We start from the raw sequence: 17,597 nt of genomic DNA on the forward strand, positions 1-17,597 counted from the left end.
GACAGAGCCGTCACAATTGAGAGAAACTCATTCCGCAGGTGGCTTATTCCAAGTTAGAGCATGTGGTCTTGAAATCCTATATTGCACCTTGATTTTCCAACGATGAAACAAAGACCGATTGCGACCATTATTTATGACTAGAATTTCTGTCCCAAGGAAGCTCAACCTCGTATCATAAATAATATGGTTTAAAACATCTTGACCATGATTTTTAATATTCACTATGCTACTAATTGAATGTAACAAATCTTATTTGAATTTCGCTTAAATAAGGTCATAGTAGGGTTTTGTTATGAATGTAACTTGCTAGTCTCCCAACTCTATAAGGAGACTAGCAGAGAGGGGGAGTTAAAATTTAACTTCTTGTAAAACTCTTACTCTTTTCTATTTAAAGATAATGAAACCTCACCCCAGAAGAAAGTTGATTGGGGTTTTCTTGTCGTGGATGTAGGCTTCACAATGAATGCCGAACCACGTTAATTCTTGAGTTCTTGTGTGAATGTTTATGATAAATTTAAAATTGTATCAGAGCAAATTCACTTGTAATTCTCCGCCGAATGGCGTGTTTTCTCTTCTCCGCCGTCCGGCGTGTTTTTCACCTCTCTCGCCGTCTGGCGTGTCCTTATGATTATCTCCCCGATAAAACATCTCTAGTTCTTTAGTCATAACTGCGCTGATCTTTTTTTTTTTTTTTTTTTTTTTGCAAACCTGTTTCCAACCATGTCTTCAACAGATCAAAACCAGAATACAGCGGGAACTTTAATCCCTATTCACATTCCGAAATCTGGAAGCCCATCCTCTTCCTATCCTCCATCTCAACAATCTGAATCCCCCAGATCAGAAGGTAGTTCTATCGAATCGGATGATGAGGTAACTCTAGATGCTGCTGATGAGTTAAGAGTTACAAAATCCTGGGAAAACACTCTGGTTGGCTATGTTATGGAAGGGAAAACATTCATAAGACAAGCCATCACAGAAAGCCTGCTAAACGCTTGGAATACATGTCACAAGGTGGAAATCATAAATCTGGAAGAACGCAAATTCTTATTCCAGTTTCAACATCCAATTGATATGGAAAATGTGCTGAAAGAAGGTCCATGGACTGTTGCTGGTAACCTTCTTATTATGGAGCCATGGAACGAAAGGAAGAAATGGGAGTTTAAGTTCTGCGAATTTTGGGTTCAAATTCATTCCCTACCGATTGAATTCTTAGATCCGGTTATAGCTATGAAGGTGGTAAGAAAATTGGGAGAAACAAGTCCGGTTATGGTGATAGAAGGATTATAGTTTGGCACAAAAATCTCATATCTCCGGGCCAGAGTCTGCATCAATATTGATAAACCACTCCAATCTCATATTAGAATCACTTCCTCTCAGGGACCATCTATTGAAGCACCAGTTAAGTATGAACGGCTTCCAACTTATTGTTCCTTCTGTGGGAGGATAGGTCATGAGGAAGGAAGATGTATTAGAAAGTTCGAAGAGCTCAAAATACATCGAAGCAATCATGGTTGTAGTGAGCATAGTATCTGCAGAGAGAGACCCAAACCTAAATGTGGGGAAGAGATTAGAGGTTCCAATACCGATGATAGACTTGTTAAAAAAGCCAAGATTATCTTCACCAAGCTGTACTCTGTGGAAAACGAGAATGAAGCTTCGGAAGCTACGCCGGAAGGTGATCGTTTGGCACCTACTGTTAGCTCCGACGGTCAACCGGACTTGGGCAAGAAGGGTAAGTCAAAAAGCATGGATGTACGAGGTCAAAGGCCTAGTCTAGCTATTGAGCTGGAGTCTATGGTTTCAGCCAATGGCAAAACTTCAGCTTCTGAGATCTCAAGGGCCCAGGAGACCAGCTCCCAAATTTTCCCCTTTGATGCAAGGTATGCAGCAGCTCCTTTTGATTTTACTTCCAACGTTCCTTTGAAATCTCCATTTGCAGTTGAGCATAGCACTTCAATCCAGATCACCCCTGACACCTTTTTGAAAAATAACCAAAGCCAACTGCCCGTCCCTATCCAGGACTATCTCCAGAAATGTCCAGACCATTCCTCGGCTATTTTTTCCCTATTAAACCATATGGCTAAGATAAATCTGACTCAGCCCATAAACATGCAGAATACTAAGTCAATGTCCACCCATCAGTCAGACTTCATGCCCATACCCATGCATAATCAAATCCAACTCACCCAAGCCCAAGCCCAGTTTCAAAATCCAGCTTCTCCATGTTGTGGACAGCTTGAAGCCCAAGCCCAGTTCAGTCCAGTTAATATTCTTAGTGATACTCTCACTTTGAATGGGCCTCTAGGCATTCAAAAATCCTTAAACACAACGAAGAATAGAGGAAGTGGAAATGTTGCCTCTTTCCAGATTAGTAGATCTCCATCGGCCCATCCCACTTCAAAGAAAAGAAATGCTCTAAATATTGCTGAGCCTTCTAGAGTAGTTTCTAAAGGAAGGCGTGGTAGACCAAGGAAAATGAAGCAGGTCTCTATTGATGGTGATGACCAAATTATTGCAGATAATGAACATTTTTTAGAGTCTGGACCCGTGGCGACTGGGGTTTATCAGTCCCACGGGGATTTATGAAAATTTTGAGGTGGAATTGTCAAGGGCTGGGGAGTTCCAGGGCAATTCTGGCGTTAAAAAATCTCTCCTATTCGGAAGCTCCGGATATCTTATTTCTAGCTGAGACTAAGTGTCAAACCAACAGAATGGTGGAAATAAGAAGGAAATTATTTTTTGAGGATTGTCATGTTGTTAATTCTGTGGGCTCAGCTGGTGGGCTTGCTATTTTTTGGAGAAGTGGGATAAAGATTAAAATCATTGTTGCTAATGACCGAATGATAGATGCTGAGGTTTTGGCTGAGGGTAAGATGTTTTTCCTCTCTTGTGTGTATGGAGACCCTATCAGAAATCAACGCCAAAGAGTTTGGGATCAGCTGATAAATATTAGCAATCATAGAACGGGTGCTTGGATCTGTATAGGCGATTTTAATAGCTTCTTGGGCTGGCATGAAAAATCGGGTGGCAACAAAAAAGGTGATAGGGATATAAAGAGGTTCCAAGACATGGTCTCACAATGCAACCTTTTGGACTTGGGTTCTAATGGCCCATGTTTCACATGGAACAATAGGCGAAGAGGTAGAGGTACAGCCAATATTCGGATCAAGTTAAATCGGGTATTAGCCAATACAAGCTGGAATGAGTTATTTGAAGATGCGGCTGTATTCATAAAATCTGCATTTTGCTTTGATCATAATCCAATTTTATTCGGCCCTTCCGGTTTGAAGCGATGTGGACTAGACATCCACAATGTGAGGAGGTGGTTAGACAAGGATGGAGGAACCCGGGTTTAAGAGCTGATTCCTACCCAATTATTCAGAAATCTGAGAATTGCAAAAGAGTTCTTAAGAGATGGAATAAGTTGGAATTTGGTGTTGTCCAAGATAAAATCAAAGGCCTTAAACAGCAGATTGAAGAAATCCAAAAAAAGCCAAATTATCATGAGTTCTTTGAGGAGGAAGGAAAACTTCAGGATCTTCTTGATGAGGAGCTTCATAGGGAAGAGATTCTATGGCATCAAAAGTCTAGAATTGAGTGGATCAAATATGGCGATAAGAACTCAGTCTTCTTTCATGCTTCAACCATTCAAATACGAAAGAAAAATAGAATCTTGAAGCTGAAAAAGGACGATGGAACTTGGACATCTAATGAAGGGCAACTTGAAGACATCCTTATAAATCACTTCAAAGGGGCAGTCACGTCAGAAGGCTTTTCCCATTTGGCTCTTGATCAGGCCTTAGAATGTGTTCAACCTGTTGTGAATAATGATTTAAATGGGCTTCTATGTGCAATACCAAGTGATGAAGTCATTCACACAGCTCTAAAGTCAATGGGCCCTCTCAAATCTCCTGGGCCCGACGGTTTCCCTCCTCTATTTTATCGAAATACTTGGGCTATCACTAAAGAAGAGGTGTGTAACTGTGTCAAGGAGTTCTTTTCAACTGGTATCATGCCAAAGGAGCTGAACAAAACCTTTATTTGCCTTATTCCAAAATGCAACAACCCGGAATCCCCTGGTCAATTTAGGCCGATCAGCTTATGTGGAGTAGTGGTCAAGATCATTTCAAAAATATTTGCGGACAGGCTCAAGAATGCTCTAACAGGTATTATCTCTCCCAACTAGTCTGCATTTATTCCCGATAGACTTATTTCGGATAATGTTTTCATGGCCCATGAAGTTTTTCATTATGTGAAACATCGAAAAAGGGGAAAAAAAAAATTTCTTGCCATGAAACTTGATATGCAAAAAGCATATGATCGTCTGGAATGGCCATTCATTCGGGCTACCCTACTAAAATTGGGTTTTTGTCAGAAGTGGGTAGATATGGTTATGGAATGTACTTCATCAGTCTCATACACTTTGTTGAATAGTGGGTTGGTGAAAGGATCTTTCTCTCCTTCCCGGGGTATTCGCCAAGGCGATCCTTTATCCCCTTTCATATTCATTTTGGGATCTCAAGTCCTCAATTCTATGGTGAACCAAGCAGAGCATCATGATCTAGTCAAAGGAATCAGTGTGAAAAATAGAGCTCCCCGCATCTCTCACTTGCTCTTTGCTGACGACTGTTTGATGTTTTCAGAAGTCAATCTACAACAGATCTGTCACCTAAAGGCATGCTTGGATGTATATTGTCAAGCAAGTGGTCAAGCTATTAACGAAGGTAAATCATCCTTTACTTTCAGTCCCAATACCCCAGTTCGCTTCAGAAGATGGTTCTCTAGGGTGCTCAAAATTAAATATGGTGACGGGCCTTCTAAGTATCTTGGTTTACCATCAGATTTTGGAGTTAAAAAAATCTGAAATTTTTAAAGATATTGGGGAGAAAGTGAAAAAAAGAACGCAAGGATGGAAAGCCAAACTACTTTCTCAAGCGGGGCGGGAGATATTGATAAAATCGGTAGCTTATGCTATCTCATCTTATTCGGGCTCACATTTTATTCTCCCTGGTGCAGTCCATGATGAAGCAAGGATAGCAATTTCCAATTTCTATTGGGGTCAAACTGGAGAGGAACATAAAACCCACTGGATGTCTTGGTCTAGACTGTACAAGTCAAAGGAGAAAGGTGGTCTGGGATTTCGGGATCCTACTCTTCACAACTGGGCTCTCCTAACTAAAGTGGCTTGGCGACTATGGGCCCAACCAGATTCACTTTGGGCCAGGTTTATCAAAGGCATTTACTATCCTAATTGCAACTTTCTAGAGGCAAGGAAAGGATCCAACACATCTTGGGCATGGCAAAGTATCTTGAAAGGCCGAGAGGTCCTACAGTTGGGCTTATTATCGGTGGTGGGAGATGGGGCTAACATCTCTGTCTGGGATGATAACTGGATCCCAAATCTTCCTTTTTTCAAAATTCGATCTACCAGACCCAGCTTCACTTTTGTTAGATGGGTCTCCGATCTTATTGAGCCCATCTCTAAGTCCTGGAACATACAGCTGCTACAACAATTATTTACATCTCAAGAAGTAGAAGCAATCTCCAGAATACAAATTGGGCAAACCACAGTCCGTGACAAAGTAGTTTGGGGTGGCTCGGCAAATGGAATTTTCTCAGTCAAGAGTGCGTACCATCTTCTTTGTAACCGCAAGGATTCTCGTGCTGCTATGGCTCCTTCTTCATCTCGGCATCGTAGTTGGGAAGAAATTCCACCGAAGCTATGGAAAATGGTTTGGCAAATGCAATGTTACCCAAATATTAGAAATCTGCTATGGAAAATCCTGAATCAAGCAATTGCTACTGGAGAAAATCTTCTTACCAGACAGATCAACAAGGACCCAATTTGTAGAAGATGCCATGGTGTGATAGAATCGGCTGATCACATGTTGTTCGACTGTGATATGTCTAGAGCACTGTGGTTTGGGCTGGGATTATCAGGATGCATCGAAGCTCATATCCAGCCCTCTCTCTCAGGCACCCTTACCAATTGGGAGAAGATATACTTCCCGGATAAAGAGACAAAGAAAAGATCAAAATGCTAAGTCTGTTTGGTTTTGCTTGTTGGCATATCTGGTTAGCAAGAAACGATCTAATTTTCAGAGGCATCAAATGGAGCCCTAATGATATTGTGGATAAAACAAGGATGAAACACAAGGAATTCTGGGAATCATCGAAGGCAACGACTCACCTGATAAAATCGATCTCTAGGCGATGGGAAGCCCCAACCGATCACACACTGAAGATGAATACGGATTTTTCATACTCAGCAAAGGAAGACAAAGCAGGTCTCGGTTTTATTCTAAGAAATTCCAGTGGCTCCTGCATTTGGGCTGAATCGACTCCCTGCTCGAACTCTAATATGTTCACAGGGGAAGCGGTGGCACTGAGGGAGTCGATGCTGTGGGCGAAGAAGAAAACCCCATCAGCGATCGTTTTTGAGTGTGATTCAGAAGCTCTGGTGCGAGGAATTGAAGATCACAGTCTCCCTTGTCATACAGATGCTTGGTGTGTGGTAGAAGACATCCGATCTTTATTATCCTCATAACCGAATTGGGTAATTAAGCACATTTCTAGATGGGCCAACTCTGTGGCTGACAATCTAGCTAGGAAGGCCCAGTCCTTGGCAAGGAGGATTGTTTGGGCTTATTCCACTCCTTGGCTTCTTGAAGCTTGTAATCAAGATGTCCTGGGCTTTTCTTGCCCCTCTTTCAATTAAATCTATCTTTACCAAAAAAAAAAAAAAAAAAGGAACGTGGGAAGAGAAGTGAAGAAAAGAAAAAAAATAAAAAAAAAGGAAAGAAAGATATTTTGTTTTTGTTTCCATAGGATTTTGTATGAAGGTATTTTGTACGGGGTTAAGTGGTTTTAAGGTTTTTGGACATTCCAGTCTCAGTGGAAGTATTGGATCGAGGAGATTTTGCTCTATTGGTATATGATATTATGGGTTCGTACGGAGATCTTCCCATGACAAGTTCTTTAGCAATACAACACTCTCTTGGAAAAATTATATCTTTACTGCAGAACTTCATTGAGTCTCATGGTACTACTCTTGCTCTCTCTACTTTTCAGAATTCATTTATAGTAGATTTAGGTGCAACCGACAATATGTGTCGATCTACCACTCTTTTGTTTGATTTGAACACTGATAAGTTACAATCTTATCCTCCTATTACTGTTGCCAATGATACTATTGTTCCAATCCAAGGTCAAGGGACATTGAACTTATTTTCAACAAAGACTGATTCATTATTTGTGCCATCATTATCTGTGAATTTGTTATCAGTTAGTAAAATCACTCAGAGTTTAAATTGTAATGTGATTTTTCAAAGGACAAAGTAGTGTTCCAAGACAATTTAACAGGGACAATGATTGGTGAAGGTAGACTGCAAAATGGACTCTATATGTTGGATCCTACAACTAGTGCATTGACTTCTATGAGTAATCATGAGAAATCTCAACTTTGGCATTGGCGTATGGGTCACCCTTTTTGATAGGATTTTACGATCTTTAAATCCTGATTTATTTTTTAATTCTATTGGTTGTGATGCCTGCCATTTTTCCAAGCAACACAGAATGTCGTTTCCACATAGTACTCATGTTTCAAATGCATTATTTGATCTAGTGCATTCTGATGTTTGGCATTCTCCTATAGACTCTAGAGATGGATTCAGATATTTTGTTTCATTTGTTGATGATAAATCTCGGGCTACATGGTTGTATTTATTGTCTTCCAAGAATGAAGTACTACAAATGTTTCAAGAATTTTTCCAGATGGTTTTGACTCAGTAATCGACTCGCATTAAAGTTTTGCAAACAGATAATGGGACAAAATACACCAATAGGCCCTTTCAATCATATCTCAAAAGTTTGGGAATCTTACATCAAACTTCATGCGCAGGCACTCCTCAACAAAATGGGATTGATGAGGCAAAAACAGGCATTTACTTGAGGTGACTCGATTTTTGTTATTTCATGGGAATCTTCCCAAGACTTATTGGTAAGATGCTGTTAGCACGAGTTGTTTTTTAATCAACCGTCTACCCAGTACAGTTTTGAACTTTAAGATACCTTTAGAGATTCTATATGATCGTCCTATCGTGATGTCGCATCTTCGAGATTTTGGTTGCATTGTTTATGTTCATGCCCAGGGTGGTGATAAACTTGATCATTGTGCTCGCAAATGTGTGTTTTTGGGGTACTCCTCTACTAAAAAGGGTTACAAGTGCTTTGACCCATCTACTGGTAAACTTTTTACTTCACGGGATGTGTCTTTTGATGAAACTCAAATGTTCTTCTCTAGCAGGAATCAAACTCAAGGGGAGTTAGATTATAGTGAATTTGTTCCTATCCCATTACCAATTATTCCAGACAACATGTTTGTAAGGGGTGATTCTAATGAAGACAATGTATGGGCAACACCACTAAAGGTAGCACTATTATAGGTGATGTCACTGAAGATACTGACGAGAATCAACATGGTGAAGCAATTACAAATGTACCTATTGTAGGAAATGATACAGTTGAAACTATAGCGCAATTACCAATTCGTAGATCTACTTGGGTCTCTCAGCCTTCAGTAAGGTTGTGCGAGTTTACCACTTATCATACAGTTAAGTTTCCAATCCAATCTCATATAAGTTATGATAATATCTCCCCTCAATATTTTGCTTATCTTTCGGCCATTGAAGACTCTAAGGAGCTGACCAATTTTATTGAAGCTAAAAATTCATCTAAATGGGTGAAAGCTATGAATGAGGAACTAGAAACTCTTCATAAAAATAAAACATGGGATATAGTGCAACTCCCAAGTGGCAAACATCCAGTTGGATGTCGTTGGGTCTATAAGACCAAGTTCAAGAGTGATGGGACTCTAGAGAGATATAAGGCAAGGCTTGTTGCCAAATGATATATTCAAACATATGGAGTTGATTATAGAGAGACATTTGCTCCTGTAGTTAAAATGAATACTGTAAGAGTGTTGATGTCAGTTGCCGTTAATTGTGGATGGCCACTTTTGCAAATGGATGTGAAAAATGCCTTTTTACAGGGAGACTTACAATAAGAAGTTTATATGAAAATTCCTCCAAGCCACCCATTAGAAAAACAAGATGGATTTGCTTGTAAATTGAAGAAAGCAATATATGGCCTAAAGCAATCACCACGAGCATGGTATGAAAAGTTAAGTACAACTCTTATTAGATTTGGATTCACTAGAAGTGGATCAGATTCCTCCATGTTTATGAAGAAAACCTCTACTGGCACAATAGTAATTTTGGTATACGTGGATGACATTGTAATCACTGGAGATGATCATGAAAGAATCAATACCCTCAAAGAATATTTGAAGAAAACCTTTGACATCAAGGACTTGGGACAACTACGATACTTTCTTGGAATTGAAGTTGCTAGGTCTAGTAAATGATTATTCATCTCTCTAAGGAAATATGTTCTTGACTTGTTGAAGGAAACTGGCAAATTGGGTGTGAAACCAGCCAACACACCTATGGATTACACTTGTAAAGTTACATTCATAACATTTTTGAAGCTATCATATTAGATAGATCCTCCACCCCACCTTTCAATGCAAGGTGAAAAAAGCAATGTAAATGGAAAACAAGTTAATTGTAAGAAAGGTTGAATTAATCAACAACAACTGCCTGCGTTATCAACCTAGTCAAGAAGTACTAGTATCTCTCCATAGCCATCGATACCTCGTGTGCTTTCTGGTTTTCGAGAACATTTCTTCCAGTGGCACTTAACAGCGCTTCATCCTATGTTGTGTGAAAGAATTACTCCCATTATTGATCAAGAGAAGAAGCTGATGCTTCATCATCGTTGGCATGGGTATGAGCCCTCCTTCTTGGCCTTGACATCTCTTTCTCTGCTCCCGTCAACTTCAGCTACAGAGCCGAATTATGAACATTTCAGGAATTCCATTATTGTATTATTGCTCTCTTCTTCATCATCATCATCATCTTCTTCTTCTTCTTCTTTAACTTGGTTTGATCTGTAGCCATAGTCATCATCACTTTGGTTGATCTGTAGACATCACCATCTACATCCATTTCTACTTCGGTTGATCTGTTGCCATAGTCATCATCTTCTTCTACTTCGGTTGCTCTGCATCCATCATCATCTTCATCTACTTCTAGGTCGGTTGATCTGTAGCCATCATCATCATCTACTTCTACTTCGGTTGATTTATAGCCATCATCATCATCGTCATCTTCTTCTTCAACTTTGGTTGGTCTATAATGATCATCATCATCATCATCATCATGTTGTTGTTCTTCTTTGGTTGATCTGCAGCCATCATTATCTTCTTCTTCTTCAGTTGGTCCCTTGTACCAACTGAAGAAATCTGCTACCAGTAGGGGACTCCCGTCCTCTAACAATAACTCCCAGAATCTCACTGTTAAATGAACGGATGGTTTGGAACCAAACATATGGATGTCATGGATCACAATGTTACATTTTCCATGCAAAGGAATCCCAAACCAGTCAAAGCCTTTGAAATGGTGAAGGCAGATTGTATCTCGTATACTTGTATACTCAACTCCCTCAAATCTTAGTGAATGCCTACACTTGGTTGCTTCATCTTTCTGGTGGATAGTAGCATGAATCTCAAAATCAACGGATGTAAGCTGACCATGTTTAATCCACAATTTACCCGCATCATGGAATCTAAAAACAACGCACAAAATCAAACCTTTACTATCAGCACACAAGCGATGATCCCTTTTCTGTGAAGATGCTGGTAAAAGTAGCCTTCCCTACAAAACAGAGAGGACAACAAAATAAATTTAACTAAATGGAAGTATCCTGTCCAGTATAATAATTCGTTCCCATTGTTAGAACAATTCATATGTGAAGAAGACAAAATAAGACTGAAATAATAAGTATCTACCTGTCCATGTAGGTTCCTCTTTGTATCTGTTAGGTTATGACAATTTATGACCTTAATATGATCCAAGGATTCTGTACCCTCAAGGCCTTGAATCTGCTTCAGCTTCTCACAATTGCGAAGCTTTAACACCTTTAAATATTTCAGCCTTGAGATGTCGAATGTTCGTACCAGTGAAGTGCAATGGACACACTTAAGCTTAACTAAACTCGAGGAAACCTCTGGGAGCTCTTCCAACAGCTCACACCATACAAGCTCTAGTGTCCTCAACTTCTTCAAGTTGGAAAGATCTATTGAGAAAGATTCCAAATTCCAAGACATTTTCAATACCTCTAACTTTGAGAGCATTGAAAATTCATCAGGTAATTTTGAAATATTGGCTCCAATCAGATTAAGGGTACGCAAACACCTCATTCTTCCCATTGAACTTGGTACCTTCACTAGTCTAGAGCACCCTAAAGTACTTAATACCTCAAGATTCTCCAATAGTCCAACACTATCAGGAACTTCTTCAATTCCTTCATAATCAAAACCAGAAGCATCCAAATAGAGCTCAACCAAATTTGTTAGATCACCAATGAAGTCGGGCAACTTCTTGAGTGATGAGCAACCAATGAACTTAAGATTCTTTAAAGAGCTCAATTTGGAAAATTTGTTTGGAAGCTCTTTTATTGGTATAAACGATAAATCAAGCTTGACTAGAGATTTTAGATTACCAATGGAATGAGGCAATTCCATTATTTGCTCACAACATGCAAGATTAAGACTTTTGAGCTGACTCAATTGCCCAATAGATTCATCAAGAATTTTCATCTTCCAGCACCATGAGAGATCCAATAGCTCCAAATAAGGAAACCATGAAAAATTTGGAGATGTAGATAGATTCTCACAGTAACTAAGATTGAGAACTTTCAACTTTTGAAATCGCTGTCATGCAAGAAGGAAAGGTATACCTTGTTAATAAAACCTAAGAATCAAATAAGAAAGGAAAAAGTCCAATATTTTACCTTATTTTCATTTGGAAGGCCAATATTCCATGCTTGTTGAATCTTGAGTCCATGTAGTTTAAGATGCACTAGACCCTTATTATAAAAACTAGTAGGTATAAATTCCCAAGGACAATTTTTCCATCTAAACCATCTTAGGGTTGAAGGCATGCTCCAAAAGTTTCCTTTGACACTTGTTGAAGTAATGTCAAGAAGTTTTAGATTGGACATTGTATCAAAGTGTTGTTGATCTAAATAAACATCTGATACGCTACGAGGAAGGACCATGCTTTTTACCATGATAGTTCCCTACATTAGAAAAGTTGACAAAGAAATAGAAATCAGTGCATACCTACAAATAAACAAATAATGTATCATTATAAGGACACACAAGGAATTAAGGATCATGACTTTTAACATGTTAATTCCCTGCAATAGATAACTAATCCAAGAAAGTAGAAATTTGTGGATGCTAGTGAAGTTGGTCCAAATCAATGTCCAATGGATCTTAATATATATACTGTTACTTTTTACCAAAAAAAATTATATGTAATGTTACTCTTGGCATGAGCAGAAATAAAAAGGTAAATGCTTTAGTCTTACCTTGTGACTTTCCAATGCTTGTAAGATATCATCATGAGACCACAATCTACTACGCTTACTTGGGTCTATGTGATTTTCTCTAAGGACAATTCCTCTTCCCATATCTCGAATTTGATCATGCATCTTCAAGACTAAATCTGGACCATGCCCATATTCATCTTCAAATTTAATGAGGGATCGTTTACTTAATATGGGTATTGTACACCTTGGATGATAGCCACAAGCTTCCCATATGGAAGTTACTTCTTCTTTTTCCCATCCAATAAAATGGCATGCAGCATCAAGGAAAATTTCTTTTTGATAATAATCTAACTTATCATAGCTTATCCTCAACCTTTTTTGGACTTCTTCAGGAGGAATTTCTTTTAAATACTTTAATGTACTTTCCCACTCTTCTATGCTTGTTGTGTCTGATAGTGAAGACCCAAGCACCTCTAGAGTTAGAGGTAATCCTCCTAAATAGCTTGCAACATCATTTGAAAATTGCAGATAATTGTCTGGAGGTAGCTCACTCGTAAAGGCATGCAAACTAAAGAGTTGAAGAGATTGGATATGATTCAACTCTTGAGGCCTGTATATTTTATCTTTACCAACTTTAGCCTTACTCAAGATTTCCTCATCTCTGGTTGTTATTATAACCCTGCTTCCTTGACCAAACCAATTGATTTCACCAACCAAAACATTTATCTGTTCCTTACTATCTACATCATCAAGAACTATAAGAACCTTTTCTTTACAAAGTCTTTCTTCTATCAATCGTTTTCCTTTATCACAATTGGATATGTCAATATTATCTAGTTTGAAGGTATCTTTAAGAAGTCGCTGCTGCAAAGACACCAGACCGATGTTTTGTGTTGCTTGCTCTCTAACGTCGGAAATAAAGCTATACTTGTTGAAGGTTGAAATGATGCGATTGTACACAATCTTGGCAATAGTTGTCTTTCCAATACCACCAAAACCACATATTCCCACAAAATGAACATTTTTAGAATCAAAATCTAATAAAGATAGCAAATCATTTACAGAGGAATCTATTCCCATTGGATATTTACATTCAGTCAAGTGGGTGTTGGCACTCAATTCACATAAAACCCTTTTGACAACCAAATCAACTAGTTTTGCTTGATCCCTGCAAATTACATGCACATATCAAATGTAGAACCAGAATAATAGTAGATGAGCACGAAAGAATTTATACTTTTTGGGTAAAAGAAATTTAAAGTTTTCAATGAAATGAAAAGAAGAAAAAAAAATATATACAAAATAGCAAAATTTTAGTTAATTAAATAACATAAATGTGCATTTTTTCTCACATAAACATAAATATCGATCATATGAATAATAACATACACAATCTCAATTACTGAGTGATTGCATCATAGGAGGAAAATAAAAAACTCTATACTCAACCAACCAAATTTTGGGCTTGAAACAATATATAGACAATATGGATGATAAGTCAAAAATGGGTTTAATTCTTGAAAAATCATGAACCATACTTCAGATCTGAAGAAAACGTAGACTACATGGTTAATAACATATATCGCCCCAAAATATGTAGAGAGATGATCAAATCAACATGTACTCTATCAAGTTTAAGATGTGATAATGTGTAGAAGACTTACGTGGTATCATCAATGACTTCTCCTTTCAAATTCCCTATCTCTTTTAGAGCATCCCTCCATCCTTTTACGATATGGGGCTCAAAATTCTTCTCATGTTCTTGAAATGCTTCTATGAAACTTCCCTTATTTTGATTCCGAACATTTGATGGATTAACGTCGAAGAATATTGGCAAGACCAATTGACCATTGGATTTGTGGCATTCAACTATTTGAGCAAGCTCGATCAAGCACCATTTGCTATTCGCATAATGTTCAGAGAATTCAGGAATTGAGATTTTGGACCCTTGGATTGCTGCAAGGTAGTGTTGGTCCAATGGATTCTCCTGTCCATAGATTTTTGCTATTTATGAATACATTGATTCCTCTCTCTTTTAGAGCTCTGTGAAGAAAACTAATGAAAGTATTACGAGTGTCTTCACCTCTGAAACTGAGGAACACTTCATAAGTATTAGAAGATCCAGTAGTGGTGGAAGAAGAAGAGAAAGCCATGCATAAAATATTTTGTTGGTTCAGAGAGAAGATGCTAACAGAGCCTCCTCTCAAGAATGCGAACTCACTAAATCACCTCACATACATTTAGTTTTTGTCAGTAACTGCGCAACGACCGACTTTCTATGTCTTCGATGGGGCTGCGAAGACCGATTTTCTGAGTCTTGGAATGAGAATCCTTTCTCGATGTCCCTACTAACAAGACTACAAGTGGAAGATGTCAAAATGTTTATTTCGTTTTTCTTTTTTCTTTTTCTTCTGCAAGTTGATTGGCAAAGAAGAGTGGCTAGGCAACTTCCACCTGCTCCATTAGGAATTATGATGGGGATAACTTTACGGGTTAGTGATGACGTACGTTTTGTGAATTATGTGGTCTCAACGGGTCTTCTTGTTGAAGTAGATACTAATCCAGTGCCAATTTGCGAGACAAGTCTTGTTTGGCTATTCACTATCAGGACAAGCTCACCATGTTGGCTCTAGTTCTATGGCCGAGTGGGTTAGAGCTTGGAAGCATATTAAGGCCAAAGGAAGTAAAGAAGCCGAGTGGTACCACACCCATTTCTCCTTTGTAGGTTGGACTCTTTAGATGACAAGAAATGACCAAGTGAAAGGACCAAGAAGGTGGATAGCAATGGAGGTAATTCTTGAAGCTTCAAATGCCCATATTGAGTACTGGACCAACATGAGAGATGCTTTACATAACATTCACTAATGGGCTTGGATGGGCGGGTGTCTTAGGTCGGAAGTCCTAATGGTTTCGTGCAAAAGAAAACATGAAATCAACTTCTCTTGTTTCCTATGCCATTCCAGTTTGAAGTTTTTTGGCTCTTTGAACAAATTTTGACCAGGGTGTATGCTAAACGTTCATACCAAATTTTAGCAAGGATCATTTTCTTGAACAAAAGTTTGTTTCTGGCACAGCATATGTACCAACATATGCACAGGTAGTGTTGCACCAATTTATCAAGAAACACTTTTGATAGCTGTTGTAGCCATCAATACCTCTGCAGGTGGTCGTTCGAGGGAGATCTATCTGCTAGCAAACCATACAGGTCATGCAAGCAAAAAACCAAGAATCTGTAGCAATTGTGTGGCCCAACATATGTCATTATAATACTTGTGCATTCACATTGGACACTTGTAAGGTTATTTTGACTATATGTGGCATTTATTGTTTATGATGATTTATGTGGTTATTTGGTCTATTGGATTGTTTGGACTGATTTTATGGATGATCATCTGGTTTGAACTACTTTGTAGTCCTTGACTTGACCGCATCCATCATAATGTATTATGAACAAATTGCACTGGCACCCCAAAATAGAGGCTTTAAAACACTGACACCTCACTTTATGTTTCAAAAACACAGACACCTCATTCATTAAACACACTAGTCCATTCTGTTAGTGAAACCATTAATTCACTGTTTATTCTTTTTTAATTCCAAAAATACCCTTATCAAAATTGAAGGAGAAAAAAATAGGCCATTAGATGGTTGGCACATGTTCTATTCTCTCCTCTGCTTCACTCTCTCCGCCTTGGGCTCCCATTTTCTCCGCCGTCTCCACCGTATGCACCGCTCTTCCTCTCCTCTTTCTTCCTCCAGTCGATAATGGCACCTCCTTTGGTCACCATCATATTACCTCTGTAAGACTTTCTTTTCTCTCTTTTTTCTTCCCTTTCTAACAATTTTTGCTTCATTTAGTTACCCCATTAATTAATTCCTTCTGCCCTGATTTCCTTTTCCCTTTTCTTTTGGGAGGGGTGTGAACTATGGAACTCTGGGGAACGACCTTCCTTCACCAAAGAAGGTAGCTTAGCTTCTTCAATCTACTCGCATCAACAAGGTGAAGATCTACGATACCAACCCAGATATCCTTGAAGCTTCATGCCAAGCTCTGTAACAAATGGGCTCGCATGGTCGCTCAGGTATTCTTCTTCTTCTTCTCCTCCTTAAATTAGCTTCATTTCTTGGAATTGGGATTTGATTTTATTGTACGGATTTCAGTTACCTGGGCGAACTGATAACGAGATCAAGAACTATTGGAACACCAGAGTCAAGCGACGACAACGTGCTGGATTGTCGCTCTACCCACAAGATATACAGAAGAAGCAAGCATCACCATACCATCTCAATCAGAATAACCAGAACCACCAATCTTCTCAGTCTCCGCCACCTGCTCAACATTTCTCAATGCCGCAACAACACCAGAAGCACAATTTCGGTTCTTCTTTTTCACAGATCGATCCGCTAAATTATCTGGTGGCGGCGACACCTCTCCAAGCTCATCATCCTCCGCCATATATGGCTACTCTGTTTTACAGATTCAAGGCGTTTCAGGACAACAATAACGAAGGATTCTCTGTTCCATACTCCACATCTTCTCCTCAACAAAACCTTGCTTCCTCCCTTTTTGGCCAGTGCTCTTTGTTTCCATTGTCGCCGTCGCTTCAACTTAATTCAAACAATTTTGACTTCAATCCTCCACCACAGATCCTTGGAAACCCATTCGAGACCGAAAATTGTTCTCCTTGCTCCATGAAATTGGAGCTCCCTTCAAGCCAAGAGCCTCAGCCAGCAGATACAACCACTGCTGCCTCGGGCAACAACACTAATTGCCTATTTCCCCCTTCAATTTTGATAAGGGTATTTTTGGAATTAAAGAAGAATAAAAAGTGAATTAATGGTTTCACTAACAGAATGGACTAGTGTGTTTAATGAATGGGGTGTCAGTGTTTTAAAGCCTCCATTTTGGGGTGCCAGTGCAATTTGCTCATGTATTATTGTGTAAATATTTTGTTGGACTATGATGGGTTTGAGGGGTGCCAAGTTAAAATTGCTTAGACTATGGAAGATATGAGGACTAGTCTCTCTATGGTTAGTACACTTTGAATCTGTGGAGTCTATCCATGTAAAGATTATGTGTATGTTGAGTTTTGATCTTAGTGATTAGTGCTCCATTGCCAGTGACTTGTCAATTACAAAAG

General features: G+C 38.9%; 2 protein-coding genes and 1 pseudogene across 2 annotated transcripts; 2 read left to right on the top strand and 1 right to left on the bottom strand.

The window, feature by feature from the left end:
- Positions 1 to 2,711: 2,711 nt before the first annotated feature.
- Positions 2,712 to 6,044, top strand: LOC149005508 (uncharacterized). The gene is made up of 4 exons (XM_089135928.1): positions 2,712 to 3,224; positions 3,383 to 4,166; positions 4,644 to 4,724; positions 5,017 to 6,044. Exons 1-4 carry the CDS (start codon positions 2,712 to 2,714, stop codon positions 6,042 to 6,044), a joined length of 2,406 nt encoding a protein of 801 aa, XP_088992054.1.
- A 3,756-nt stretch (positions 6,045 to 9,800) lies between these two features.
- Positions 9,801 to 14,609, bottom strand: LOC149005509 (TMV resistance protein N-like; annotated as a pseudogene).
- A 1,738-nt stretch (positions 14,610 to 16,347) lies between these two features.
- LOC149005510 (uncharacterized) lies at positions 16,348 to 17,591 on the top strand. The gene is made up of 2 exons (XM_089169306.1): positions 16,348 to 16,538; positions 16,618 to 17,591. The coding sequence occupies exons 1-2, from the start codon at positions 16,527 to 16,529 to the stop codon at positions 17,287 to 17,289; spliced, it is 684 nt and encodes a 227-aa protein (XP_089025432.1). The 5' UTR covers positions 16,348 to 16,526; the 3' UTR covers positions 17,290 to 17,591.
- Positions 17,592 to 17,597: the final 6 nt, after the last annotated feature.

This window comes from Hakea prostrata, chromosome 9 (assembly GCF_041222555.1).
Source record: "Hakea prostrata isolate BN-2017 chromosome 9, UWA_Hpros_2, whole genome shotgun sequence".
Classification (NCBI taxonomy): Eukaryota; Viridiplantae; Streptophyta; class Magnoliopsida; order Proteales; family Proteaceae; genus Hakea; species Hakea prostrata.

Bases quoted from the DNA above. Each gene is read 5' to 3' on its own strand.
- LOC149005508 (XM_089135928.1), top strand. From the start codon at position 2,712: ATGGTGGAAATAAGAAGGAAATTATTTTTTGAGGATTGTCATGTTGTT. The intron at 3,225-3,382 runs GTATTCATAAAA...CCAATTATTCAG, and splicing joins AGTTATTTGAAGATGCGGCT to AAATCTGAGAATTGCAAAAG. The intron at 4,167-4,643 runs GTATTATCTCTC...TGATGTTTTCAG, and splicing joins GCTCAAGAATGCTCTAACAG to AAGTCAATCTACAACAGATC.